This window comes from Cetorhinus maximus, chromosome 1 (assembly GCF_964194155.1).
Source record: "Cetorhinus maximus chromosome 1, sCetMax3.hap1.1, whole genome shotgun sequence".
Taxonomy (NCBI): domain Eukaryota; kingdom Metazoa; phylum Chordata; class Chondrichthyes; order Lamniformes; family Cetorhinidae; genus Cetorhinus; species Cetorhinus maximus.
The window spans coordinates 101,968,223-101,981,811 of NC_135879.1; the positions used below are offsets into that span (position 1 = coordinate 101,968,223).

A 13,589-nucleotide genomic window follows, 5' to 3' on the forward strand; every position below is an offset into this window, starting at 1 on the left:
TGAATGCAGTGAATAGTTGAGGTCCCAATACAGATCCTTGTATCCCCTAGTCACATACTGACAATTAGAATACTTGCCCATTATCCCTAAAACTCAAAGTTGGAATTTTCAGTCAGGACTGACAGGTGTGTGTCCAAGATGTGCCCCAGTAGCACAGGCACCTGCCTTACTGTGCTGATTAAACTTTGGCAGTGCCAGTGCTGAAGGTCACTGCTAGGTGCATCCTGACACTTACATTGGAATATTATGCATGCTGCTTTTCAGACCATATAATTAGAGATATATTTGATACGTATTCTTTATAAACAGGTTGTTTAGTCATCATTTCTATATATCATAAATAGTGGCACCTTCACAGCATGTGATGAATTATATCGTCTGGCATTTTTTCTAGATTATTCCTTTTGATATTATTATACTTTTGATATTAGTCATGTTTGTATACTTGTATTTTCACACTCAACTATGATAATGTGAACAAATAAATCAAGTTTTCTCAGAAAAAAAGTTGATTTTCTCTTTTTTACCATTCTCTATGAAAGTGATTAATATACAATTGTTAAAAAAAAGCACACAGGTAACAGTCAACCATTTGTGTCAAGTAAAATAATATGATTAATAAAAACAGCTGAAAGTTGTAGTTCTACATTTTGCAAGAAAATATAATAGCATATCTCCTTTTCTTGCAAATATATTTTCCTATTTATTATCATGACCTTAAGTGACAATGAACTGTATCATCTGAACTAGTAACCTTTAGAAGTTGTTAGCAAAGTACAGTTGAAAGGATTTTTAATGTATATATTTACATTAAAAATAAATTAGTGCGGTTTTAGATATACAATGTAAATACGTGAGGATCAAGTCTTTAACATGTGACACTATCAATCTGTCAATGCAGTGTCAGTGGAATGGTTAGGGTACATTGTTCCATTTGGCTTCCTGATTGGTCTCTTCGATCAATTAATCGCAAAGGAATATTTCTGTGGATTTCTATAATATCAGACACTGAATCAAATATCTGTGGAGGGGGAAAGATAGACACCATTATCAAAATGTCATGGAAGATCCCAATTAGACAGACATAATACTTTTGGGTTCAGTTACAATTTTCTTCTAAAACACCCTTAAATTGTAAAGAACTGGAAATTTGATTATTTAAGAACAAGCAAATTATCTTATGTGCAGGTTTTCCTTAGTAAAAGCAAGGATTTGACATCTGTACAACATTGCTCTGGTCAAAAAGAGTCACTTGTAGCTTTTTTCTATTCATTCATGGGTTGTGGACATGGCTGGCAAGGATGGTATTTGCTGCCCATATCTAGTTGCCCTTGAGAAGATGGTGGTGAGCCACCTTCTTAAACTGCCGCAGTCCATGTGGCATAGGGACATGCGCAATGCTGTTAGGGAGGGAGTTCTAAGGTAGTGCTTCCCAAACTTTTGCCCGGTGTGACCCCATTTTAATGTCCCAGACTTCGCGTGACCCCAGAGAGAAAATTAGGCGGGGTACGAGATTTGTTGAGCGCCTTCAGCTGCTGAGCAGGGATGTGGGGAGGAGTGAGGTTGAGCCTGGTGGGAAGTGTTTAAACTGCAGGGTCTTTTTTTTTAAAGCTTGCTTTTGCAGTAGGAATTGAGCCTCAAAGATCTGTCCGTTAGGCCAAGCCTACCATTAGATAAAAAAGGATTTAAAGAGGCCTCACAGCTGCTAGCACTCAGTCTGAGGTCCACAGCAGCCAATGCTGCCTCGGCACTTGCAACCCCAAAATTGTGTCTTGTGACCCCACTGGGAGTCTCAACCCACAATTTGGGAGCCCTGTTCTAAGGTTTTAACACAGTGACAGAGAAGGAACAGTGATATAGTTCCAAATCAGGATGACCCATAACTTGGAAGGGAACTTACAGGTGGTGGTATTCCCATGAGGCTCTGCCCTTGATCTTCTGGGTGATAGAACTCACGGGTGTGGTTGGTGCTATCATAAGAATATAAGAAATAGGAGCAGGAGTAGACCACATAGTGAATCGAGCCTGCTCCGTTATTCAATACGATCATGGCTGATCTTTTGCTTCAGATCCACTTTTCTACCCACTCTCCATATCCTTTGATTCCCTGAGAGACCAAAAATCTGTCTATCTTAGCCTTAAATATATTCAATAATGGAGCATTCACAATCCTCTGGTATAAAGAATTCCAAAGATTCACAGCCCTTTGAGTGAATAAATTTCTTCTCATCTCAGGGCAGAATTTTCTGTGCCCGCTGGCATTGGGCCTGTTTGGTCACGTGAGTGGACAATATGGCGAGAAGGCCAAAAATGGGTTTGCAATTGTCCACACAGCCCGTCGATGGCGGGCTGCGTTTCCAGCCATTGGACATTGGGAACCTCATTGTAATACATCAGCTATTATTATAAGGTTAGCCCATTGGAATCATCGACCCACGCTGCATCGTCCAAGCATGCTGACGTGTTTCACAACAGCATATATAAGGCATACACTCGGCGGGCTGCACTTTGAGGGGAACTCGGAGGTGTGCGCAGTAACATTGTGCAGCGCTTGCGACGGTCGCCTGTTGGACTTCAAAGTTGAGGCATGTTGAGGGGGGGGGCGTGGCAAGGGCTGCCCTGCGGTTGAAGGTAGCGCACAAGCTTGTGCGGGGTGGGGGGGAGGGAAGCGACTACGCATTAGGGAAACTTTGTATAGAGTGACCATTCCTCTGCAGCTGAGACAGTTCAGGCACAGCCACATTGACATGAGTGGAGTCGGGCCTCTAGTTTATCTGCCCATTCAAGCAACGCAGAGGCATGAAAGTGCCACCAAGTGCTCCAGGGCTTTTATCCTATTGGGCACTGACCGCAAGCTAATGAGTGTTTTAGTGGACCGCAGAACAGTTGGATGACTGGGCACGTTGTACAATCTCCTTGCTAAAGCTGGCCATGGAGCAGTCACTGGTGGAGATGCTCACAGCCCCTTGCAATGTCATCATCCCAGTTTTGGACCAGTTTCCCCCATGGTTCAAGCTAACAATGCAGCCTTGCAGTGTGGGTTAGGGGAATGCCTGCGCCTGAGCTGAGAGCACAGCATGCAGTCCAGTGGGCAAAGCTGCTGCCACTGGTGCAGTGGGGTGGAGGTGGGTGGGGTTTCGGGCAGCCATGCAGCGCACTAAACTCAGGCCATCCGAGTGGTGGCCAGCACTCTCCAGGTAGCATTAAGAAGCCTTCAGACTTAACCAAGAGAGGTTCTTAGAACACCCACACTAACCCATGGGGCTCTCTCTTTCATCCTGCAGGAGGAGTACATCCGGAGCATGGAGCCTGGTGAATTAGCTGTATGCCTTGTGGCTCACAGAGAGTGAAGACAACAGAGGAGAGAGCAACCAGGCACCTGACTTGGTAGCGGAAGGAGCAGCACCCTCAGGAAGAAGGGGCAGCTGTGGCTCGCGCACACGCCACTGAAGAGCAACAGTGAGCCGTCTCGCAAGAACCAGGGTCTATAGACGCCGCCTTTCATTCTTGCAGATGACCGAGAACCAGTGTCGCCGAAGACTGTGCATGACAAGGGAGCTGGTCGGTCACATCTGCCAGCTTTTTAAAAATTCATTCATGAATGTGGACGTTGCTGGCTAAGCGAGCATTTATTGCCCATCCCTAATTGCCCTTGAGAACTGGGTGGCTTGCTAGACCATTTCAGAGGGCATTTAAGACCATTAAAAACCACATTGCTGTGGGTCTGGAGTCACATGTAGGCCAGACCAGGTAAGGGCAGCAGATTTCCTTCCTTGCTTCTCTGCGGTAAAGAATTCCACAGAGTCACTACCCGCTGAGAGAAGAAATTCCTCCTCACCTCTGTCTTAAATGGGTGAGCCTTACTCTGAGATTATGCCCTCTGGTCCTAGACTCTTCCACAAGGGGAAACAACCTCTCAGCATCTACTCTGTCAAGCCCCCTAAGAATGTTATATGTTTCAATAAGGTTGTCTCTCATTCTTCTAAACTCCGATGAGTACAGGCCCAACCTACTCAACCTCTCCTCATAATAAAATCCCTCCATATCCAGGATCAATCTAGTGAACCTTCTCTGGACTGCCTCTAACGTCAGTACATCTTTCCTTAGATAAGGGGTCCAAAACTGTTCACAGTATTCTAAGTGTGGTCTAACTAGTGCCTTGAATAGTTTTAGCAAGACTTCCCTATTTCATACTCCATTCCCTTTGAAATAAAAGCCAACATTCCATGTGCCTTCCCTATTACCTGAACTTGTATGCTAGCTTTTTGTGATTCATGTACGAGGACCCCCAAATCTCTCTATGCTGCAGCTTTCTGCAGTCTTTCTCCATTTAAATAATATTCAACTCTTCTATTCTTCCTGCCAAAGTGCATAACCTCACATTTTCCCACATTATATGCCAAGTTTTTGTCCACTCACTTAACCTGTTTATATCCCTCTGTAGACTCTTTGTGTCATCCTCACCACTTGCCTTCCCACCTATATTTGTGTCATCCACAAACATGGCGATACTACAGTCGCTTCCCTCACGTAAGGCATTAATGTATATTGTAAATAATTGTCCCAAAATAATTGTCCCTCACCCACAAAATGGCCATGCCCTCAGATTAAATTAATCTTCATTGTGAATTTCAGCTAATTCCACTCAATTGCTGGCTTTTGAGGGTGTTGTTAAAGTTAAACTGCTTTTGTAGATAGAAGGACACTATTAGGTATATTTAAAAAGCTTTTGAATATAAATTTTCTTCATAGGCTACTATACCTTAAAGTAACTAGTGAATGGATCCATATAGCTTTTTAAAGTCATTTTCAGCAATTTAAAATCTGGCCACTTACATGTTGACCAGGTGCTCAAATTGAAATGCTTAATAATTGTGATAACCCATTCTCAGCTGTATTAATCGACATACACCAGGTTACCAGCTTAAGGGTAACAAGGGAGCATCTTTATAAAGCCAAGTTTAAAAAAAAAATTACATTCTAAAACATTGTTCAACGGCGCTGGGTCATGGCAGATTTTACATTCTCTATGTGCAAACGTGGTGCGGGGTGGGGGGGGCGGGGAGGGGGGGCGGGGGGTAAAACAAAAGAAACATTTCTCAAAACCAGGATTTCCAATCACATTCTATTCTAATTACTTTAATTTCAAGAACACAACTGAGTTTTGTTGCATTATTTAGGCAGAATAAATGGCATACCTGATGATATGATGAAGAGCCTAAATCGTTTGAGGATATTGTACGTGCAAAACAATTTTAAAAAAAAATCAGGAATTGTAAATAGTTCATTGTTTGCTCATGCTCTGCGTCCAGGTTGCATTTGTTTTTATATGAAACAAATTGAATAGCATTGCTGACACATTTAGCAGCTGCATTGGCATCTTGATCTTGGGAGCTTTTATTAATCTGAGTCCTCACAGACACTCTGCGTATTGTCGCATAGAGCTTGTTGCCTTAGCAACACCTTCAGCTGTTTCTCAATGTTTTGTTCTAAATGAGCAGCAGGTGGACATTGGTTCTTTAAAAATGACATCAAGGCAAATGGAGTGAATGTCATCTGGTGATCTGACAATCTCATTGACGCAGTGGTTGAATGCAAACTCAAGAAAAACGAGATCCAAGGTGAATTCAAGCCTCATGTAATTGGAGTATAAAAATAGGTGCCCTTGTAAGTAAATGCTCAAGGAAAATGATTTGACAACAAAAATATAACTGCATAATTATTCCTTGCTGTCAATATATTGAGGCAAATTTAGAACCTGGTGAAAAACCAACAGGTCCTTTGTTTTATGAAGAAGGAAAAGCCTCTTAGGCCTGTACTTCCTTTTCATGGAATCAAAACAATGGTAATGTGGTTTGATCCCAGGAAGAGGAACTATGAGTTAAAAAAAGCTAATGAATTTTGTATCAAACACAGCCGGTTAAATAATAACTGTATGGCCTGTATTCGATGCAGTGAATATCCACACTGGCAGCAAGCAAGGATTTGGATAATGTAATTATAATATGTTAAAAAAGGTCCTTCTAACTAAAGTAGGCACAAAGCAGCAATTATTGCACATAACTACTGCTATGTTGGGAATTTCATGCCAAATGCAAACTATTAATGATATAAATTCAGCTACTCTGTGCTTGAATTTTAATGCTGGATTTAAACTTCTACCAGCTTGTATTAAGATCGCCTTCATGATGTCGTCTGCTGCAATAGCACTGCGGACTTGTAAATGGTTCTCTCTCTTCAGGTTTGTCTCTCTCTTCTTTAAATCTGCTGTTATCACCTCTCTCCTCAAAAAAATCAGGTCTTAACCCCACCCTCCTTGTAAACTACCATCCCATTCCCACCCACCCTTTCCTCGCCAAAGTCTTTAAGTGTGTTGTTGCCTCCCAAATCCATTCCCATCTTTCCCAGAACTCCATGTTTGAATCCCTTCAATCAGGTCTCCGCTCCTGCCACAGTACTGAAATGGCTCTTTGGAGTCACAAATGACATTCTTTGTGACTGTGACAAAGGTAAACTTTTCCTCCTCGTCCTTCTCGACCTGTCTGCAGCCTTTGACACAGTTGACCACACTATCCTCCTCCAATGCCTCTCCATTGTCTTCCAATTGGGTGGGACTACTCTCATATTGTTCCATTCTTATCTATCTAATCGTAGCCAGAGAATTACTTGCAATGACTTTTCTTCCTGCTCCTGCACTGTTACCTCTGGTATCGACCAAGGATTAAACCTAGGCCCCCTCCTATTTCTCATCTATGTGCTGTCTCTTGTCGACATCATCTGAAGGCACGGTGTTAGTTTTCACATGTATGCTGACGACACCCAGCTCCACCTCACCACTACCTCTCTCTACTCCTCCAGTGTGGTGTGGTTAAATTATCAGGCTGCCTATCCAACATCCAGAAATGGATGAGCAGAAATTTCCTCCAATTAAATATTGGGAAGACTGAAACCATTGCTTTCAGACCCCGCTCCAAACTCCATTCCCTAACCACCGACACCATCCCTCTCCCTAGCAACAGCCTGAGATTAAGCCAGTGTGTTTGCAATCTTGGTGTCACAATTGATCCTGAGATGAGTTGATACACCACATAAATGAGATTTCACTCAAGTTCAGGAGAACCCTGGAGGTAATTCCCAGCGATAGTGACTTATGGAAGGAAAGGTGGAAAGAGGGACACACTCATACTTATTGGGAAAAATATTTCCCCCGTTGGGGGTGAAGTGCAGGAGCAGGCGCGGGCAGGTGTGCCTTCGATCGGTGCCCCCAATTGGGGGCATGCCGCCATTTTACATGGGCGGGCCAATTAAGGCCCGCCCAGCGTGAGGTCTGTTAGGAAGTGCTGTGCGCTCCCTGTGCAGGTGGGGGGATTCCCTCAGCCAGGAGTGTGCCCTTTCACGCATGTGCGCGAAAGAGTGCACTCACCTCCCTGAGGCTAAGTGCTGTCTCGGGGAGATTATCTCCGATTTAAAACTTTAAATAGGAGGTTGAAAAAATTCCCTTGCCATGTCCCCTCACGTGACACTGTCAAATGAGTTGGGATATGTCCATAACTTTTATTGAAAGATGTGATTAAAATTTAAAGACCCTCATGAAACCTCATCCTGCCCGTGGATGAGGTTCCATGCTTTTTCCGAAGCTCCCCAGGGCTCCCAGCCTGCTCGCCAACCTTAAGGTTGGACGGGCAGGTCAATTAATGACCTTAATTACTTTTTCAATGGCCTCAAAAGGCCGTTGACAGGTCAGTGGGCACACAGCTGATTCGGCTGCGCAACTGTTGACCTGAAAATGGAAATGACGCGGGGTGTTGTCGGGAGTTCCACACGACATCATCCCGCGACGATGAGTGGGCCCCGCCCCCGCCCCCCCTCACCGACCGGAAGATCCTGCCCATTATATACTTATATATATATATTCATATATAGAGAGAGAGATGCACACATACAAGGAAAAGTGAGAACTGAATAGACAGGTTCTAAACATTTTATGTTTATAATCAAGGATCATGTTGTGTGAGTGAGCCATAAATATAAAATCAAAACAAATATAATTTTGCAGCAGAAGATTAGGATTGTGCTCCAAAGAATTCGGTATGACCATTTCTGTTGCCTTGCTAGACTGTCCCCAGTGTTTGTTAGTTATCAGATGTGTCAACTTATTTACTGATGTTTTTAAACTAACAAAGACAAATATCACAGCAATTTTGCATGGTTTCCACATATTTTACATGCTTTTTAAAGGTAGACCTATAGAAATAATCTGCTACCAAAAAAATCCACCGAGAGTTACTCTGTGCATCAAGGTGCTCATGACTACTGCATTTTTCTCACATTAATTCAGTATATTAAAGTGACATGGCCCAAAGTATAGAAGTGACACAGGTTTTCGTTATGGAAGGAAAAGGGGGTGGGGGTCATTTACATATTTCACATCAACCTACTCGACCTTCCAATGTTTGCTGAATTGACTGGCCATTGATCCAAGAAAATCTTCTCTAAAAAATGAATTATTCTATAAAAAGGAAAAGCAGGTAGAAAATTTTTGTTCCTTTACATACTCTCCAATTTGTGTAGTTTTAAAAGTAATTTTCATTGCTTCTGCCTCTCTGAGCTTTATACCATTTCCCAAAATGAACAAAATGCAGATCTTTTTGCATTTTATTTGATATGGCACAAATTAATTTTAATTTTAGCGCATTTTAATTTTGCATTCAAGCTTATTTCAATTTGCAAAGTATGCTTACATAACTTTAAAAATTCAAGAATATTAACATGGGGAAGAATTTTCCCCCCATCGGGGTGGGGGAGCGGGCGTGTGCGGGTGTGCCTCCGATTGGCGCCCCTCCGATCGGCGCCCCTGATTGGGGGCGCGCCGCCATTTTACATGTGTGGGCCAATTAAGGCCTGCCCAGTGTGATGTCCGCCAGGAAGCGCTTTGCGCTCCCTGTGCGGGCGGGGGGGGGAGTCTCTCAGCCGGTAGTGCACTCTTTGGCGCGCATGCACTAAAGAGCGCACTCATCTCCCTGAGGCTAAGTGCTGCCTCAGGGAGATCTGCGCCAAATTTAAAAATGGTGAAGGGGCAAAAATAAAATTTCCCTGACATATCCCCTCATGTGACACTGTCACATGAGTTAGGACATGTCCATCACTTTTAACCAAACATTTATCAAATTTTTAAAAACCCTCATGAAACCTCATCCTACCCGTGGATGAGATTTTGTGCTTTTTCCGAAGCCCGCCAGGGCTCCCGGCCTGCCCGTCCAACCTTAAGGTTGGACGGGTAGGTCCATTCATGATCTTAATGACTTTGTCAATGGCCTCAATAGGCTGTTGACAGGTCGGCGGGCGCCCAGCTGATTTGGTTGCGCCCCCGCCGACCTGAAAATGGAGATGACGCGGAGTGATGTCGGGAGTTCCATCCGATGTCATCCCGCGTCATTTTACACATCGGTGAGCGGGCCCCGCCCCCCCTTCGCTGACCTAAAGACCCTGGCCATGGTCTACTGAAGGCAGAAAAAGTGGTCTATTTATATTCTACAGAAGACTGGAGCAGTGGAATAGCAGAAAACTTACATCATGTCCTCTGAGCCCACTCCCCAAAGCGTACTGTTTAGTGTCCTCTAGATATCGTATTTGAATGCTGTAAACTTTAAATCTGTAATATACCAGCAACACATATGGCTTATCGGGGATTCCTTTGGAACTATCTCTCACCAGGAAAGCACCGTTCTGAATGAAGAGAAAATGAGTTGTCACTGAATCAGCAATAAAGCCTAAATGTATGCCTCTGACTAGTTGTGTAGCGAATACTTTATGAATACAGTGTCTAGAAATAATTTTCATAAATAGAAAAAATACAAACACAACATCATATTGGATAAACAAATGAGAACTTTGACAGCTTGTTAATATATCCTTAGATTCGAGAAGATATTTGATTTCAATAAGAATGTGACATTGAAATATCAAATATTTTCAGCAAAATGACTCCATTGGAATTATTTTGTAAATGTAATAGAATTGATTACCATATTTTTTATCCTTAAAGCCTCCTCTGCTTTATAGCGGTCACAGGCACCAACGTACCATATGTTTCCTTCTAAATCCTGAAACATTTTCATAATGTAAATAATGGGAAATACTTTTATCAACAAGATACAACATTTCAAAGGATTGTTTTGTGCTCCTTTGTTCTCAAACAGCAGCAAGATATGCAGTGTATGGTCCTGACTATGTTGTCATCCCGCTTCCAAATACTCCAGTCAAAACACATTTTCTAATATCATATCAAAGATCTGAAAATTGAGGTTCGATTCACCTCAAATTCATCCCTCAATTGACCAACTAACCAAATCATATTCTGAGCTTGGCATTGGCATAAATCAGTCCCACCACATGATTAGGTCACACACTTGCGTAAGTCTGAGCACACACTGAGTCATGCTGATCGTGGACCTGTGACTGAATACCCTCTTTCCTGAAAGCTCCATTCTGCTCTGCACCATAAACTATGTCATTCAATTATGATTTCATTACTTTCCCTCCTCTCCTGAAGCCTTCAATTTGTGTTGCGTTTGGCTGCAGAGGAACCCCAATGTTTCATTCCAGTTGCCATTCTTTATTACATAGCAAATAGTGGGCTGGCACTCAGCTCTGGAGGGTACAACTCGATCCTCTGCTTGTCCCGCATCCACACACACAATGTGACATGGGACACTGGACAGCGATTGTTACTGGGAGTCCTAGGCGACTGATCCTACCAGGAGCACTGGAGTGAATTTTCTGTATCTCTATTTCTGTCCCAGCGCGAACAGCACAGACAAGGGATGGAACCTTCCTGCTCTGTATTCATCAATTCCTACCTGTGGGTTCATTTACTCTATATTAATTGAAGGAACCATCACAACTTTTATAGAAAGAAAACACATCTGTGTACACACTGCAGAGCCAGATCAGGCTCTAGGGGCAGGCAACCTCGCCCACCAGGATCACATGTAGGGAAACTGCGTGTGTGTGTCTCACCTTGTCTTTCTAATAATTAATTTCATATACAGAAAGATTAATTGCTAAACTCAGACTGTAGTAACAACTCTTTACACACATCGGGCAGGATTTTGCCCTTGGCAGAAGTGCTTGTTGGGGGCGGGTGGGCAGCTGACCGCTGCCCGCAATCGGCTCCCCCCCATGATTTCACACGGGCAGGCCAATTAAGGCTCGCCCAGCATGGATCGCGAGTGGCAGCGCTGAGTGTTGCCTGTGGAGGCGGAGGAAGGAGGGAGAGTCGGGCCTGGCACACAGCCCACGCCTGCGCGAGAAATAGCGCTTCAATCACCCTGAGGCAGGGAGCTGCCTCTGCGAGATTGAAGCGCTTTTTAAAAAAATTAATAAAGACAGTATAAATTTAATAAAACATGTTGACTCATGTGACTCTATCATATGAGATAGGGCATGTTTTTAACTCCAAAATAAATTTTTAATTTCATGTTTATTAGCTTTAGGAAATCTCATTCCGCTTGTGGCTAAGGTTTCCTAAAAAATGCTGCTTGGCCTTTTTGCCTGCCCGTCAACCGTAAGGTTGGTCGGGCAGCCTAAATTTGAATTTAACTTAGCTTGTTAATGGCCTTAATAGGCTTCTTAATTATCGGCAGGCGCACAGCCGACTCTGGCATGCGCCCGCTGAACAAAATATCGCGTGAGTGCACGATGACGCCGGGACGCACGCCTGATGTCATCGCGCCTCATTTAATGCTCGGGCGCATTGGGCGCGCACCCGCACGCCAAGCGTAAAATTCTGCCCATAGTGAATGACCTGCCGTATTGTACTTAGGAGCACATATCACCACAGATACTAAAGTAAACAGATTCCATTTATTGCAAAATTTGATTCATAAATTAATTTAAATATTTTACTATACCTTTGCAGGAAGTCTGGGGACATGTTTGGGTTTTCGTAGGTCAGGACTAGACCGAAGGTTTTGCCTCCTGGAAGGATCTTGCAAAAGTTTAATTGTTAATGGTGAGATGTTAAAGTTTGTTTCACTGATATTTATATAAATTCAATATAATATAGTTAATATAATTTAAATGAGTGTAATTCTCACATCTTTGCAGTGGATTTATGTCTAACATTGACTTGATAATCATAGAAGGAACTCCACAAAATGGGTTCCATAAGTCTTGAGACTGAATATAAGTTACAAAATCTACATAGGATTCAATAAACAGTAAATATTTAATCATTGACAAACATGGATAAATACCTGGCATCTGTGTTGTTTGATGTAAAGAGCTAGCATTAAAAAAAATACGTATTATAACCAAGGAAAAAGTGAGAGATCACTTGCATCATCTGAATCAATTATAAATCCAACTCTGCCTTTAATTAAGTGACAGATACTGCTAAAATAAGGAACAGAAATTAATTGAAGTGGCTAATACAATAATTTGCTTTCAAAATAGCTGTTAGGCTAATGACAGAAATTATATAAGTGAGACTACATCTGGAGTACTGTGTACAGTTTTGCTTTCTCTACCTGAGGAAAGATGCACTTGCCTTAGATGGAGTGCAACATAGGTTCACCAAGTTCACCAATCCTGTGATGACAGGATTGCCCAATGAGGAGAGATTGCATAGACTAGGCCTGTACTCTCTCTAGTTTAGGAGAATGAAATGTGACCTCAGTGAAAGTGAAAACTCTTGCAGGGCTTGATAGGCTAGATGCTGGGAGGATGTTTCCTTTGGCTGGGGAATCTAGAACATGATGTCACAGTCTCAGAATAAAATACTGCCCATTTAGGACTAAGATGAGGAAAATCTCTTCACTCAGAAGATTGTTAATTTTTGGAATTCTCTCCCCGAGAGGGCGGTGGAGGCTCGGTCATTGAATATATTCAAGACAGAAGTCGATAGGTTTTTAGATACTAAGGGAATTAGGAATATGGGGATAGTGGATGAAGATGGAGTTGAGGAAGGAAATCAACCATGACCTTATTGAATAGTGGAGCAGATATGAAGGGCCAAATGGCCTACTCCAGCGCCTATTTCTTATGTTATGTTCACTCACTATTACATATGCACAACTGGAACAGAAAGGTCAGGTGAAGGGCAGATATGCACCTAAACTCAAAGATCTAAAAATTGCTGAGAAAGTTGTGTTTCCCTGCCATCAGCACTGTGAAAATGGCATCTTGCTATCTAGCTCATCATTTAGATGCATTGAGCCATGATGAGTTGCTGTATTTGCATGGTAGTTATGAACTAAACTATAGCCACAGAAAGCTAAGTTTGGTCCTTTTCATTAGAAGTATCTTTTTAATGATGCAATGTATTTATTAATGCCAGTTAACCTCTTTGGCACGGAAAATTAATGGTTACAAGTGTGGAGACTCATCCCTTCAGGTTTTAATTGTTGTCAGTGATTTAAAAATATTTTGGTTCTAAAGTTAGACGCAGGGAGCTAGATCTTTGATGCCAACAGTGGCGAATGTTAGAACATCTGCCGCTGTTGCGCTTTAGGACCCACCAAATGTCCTGACCTGCGCACATACACGGTAACTTCCTGGGAAGTTTAAATTTCCAATGGGGTGATTTG

At 42.6% G+C, this 13,589-nt stretch overlaps 1 protein-coding gene across 1 annotated transcript in view; it reads right to left on the reverse strand.

Annotated features, from left to right (window-relative positions):
• Positions 1-284: 284 nt before the first annotated feature.
• The window catches only part of clnk (cytokine dependent hematopoietic cell linker), a 143,215-nt gene continuing 129,910 nt past the window's right edge, over positions 285-13,589 (reverse strand). Inside the window, exons 15-19 of the mRNA XM_078551258.1 lie at positions 12,258-12,286; positions 11,913-11,989; positions 10,026-10,103; positions 9,571-9,726; positions 285-1,021 (exon numbers count right to left, since the gene is read on the reverse strand). Coding sequence (XP_078407384.1) covers positions 893-1,021; positions 9,571-9,726; positions 10,026-10,103; positions 11,913-11,989; positions 12,258-12,286 — 469 coding nt within the window. The 3' untranslated portion in view covers positions 285-892. The remainder of the gene's footprint in view (positions 1,022-9,570; positions 9,727-10,025; positions 10,104-11,912; positions 11,990-12,257; positions 12,287-13,589) is intronic.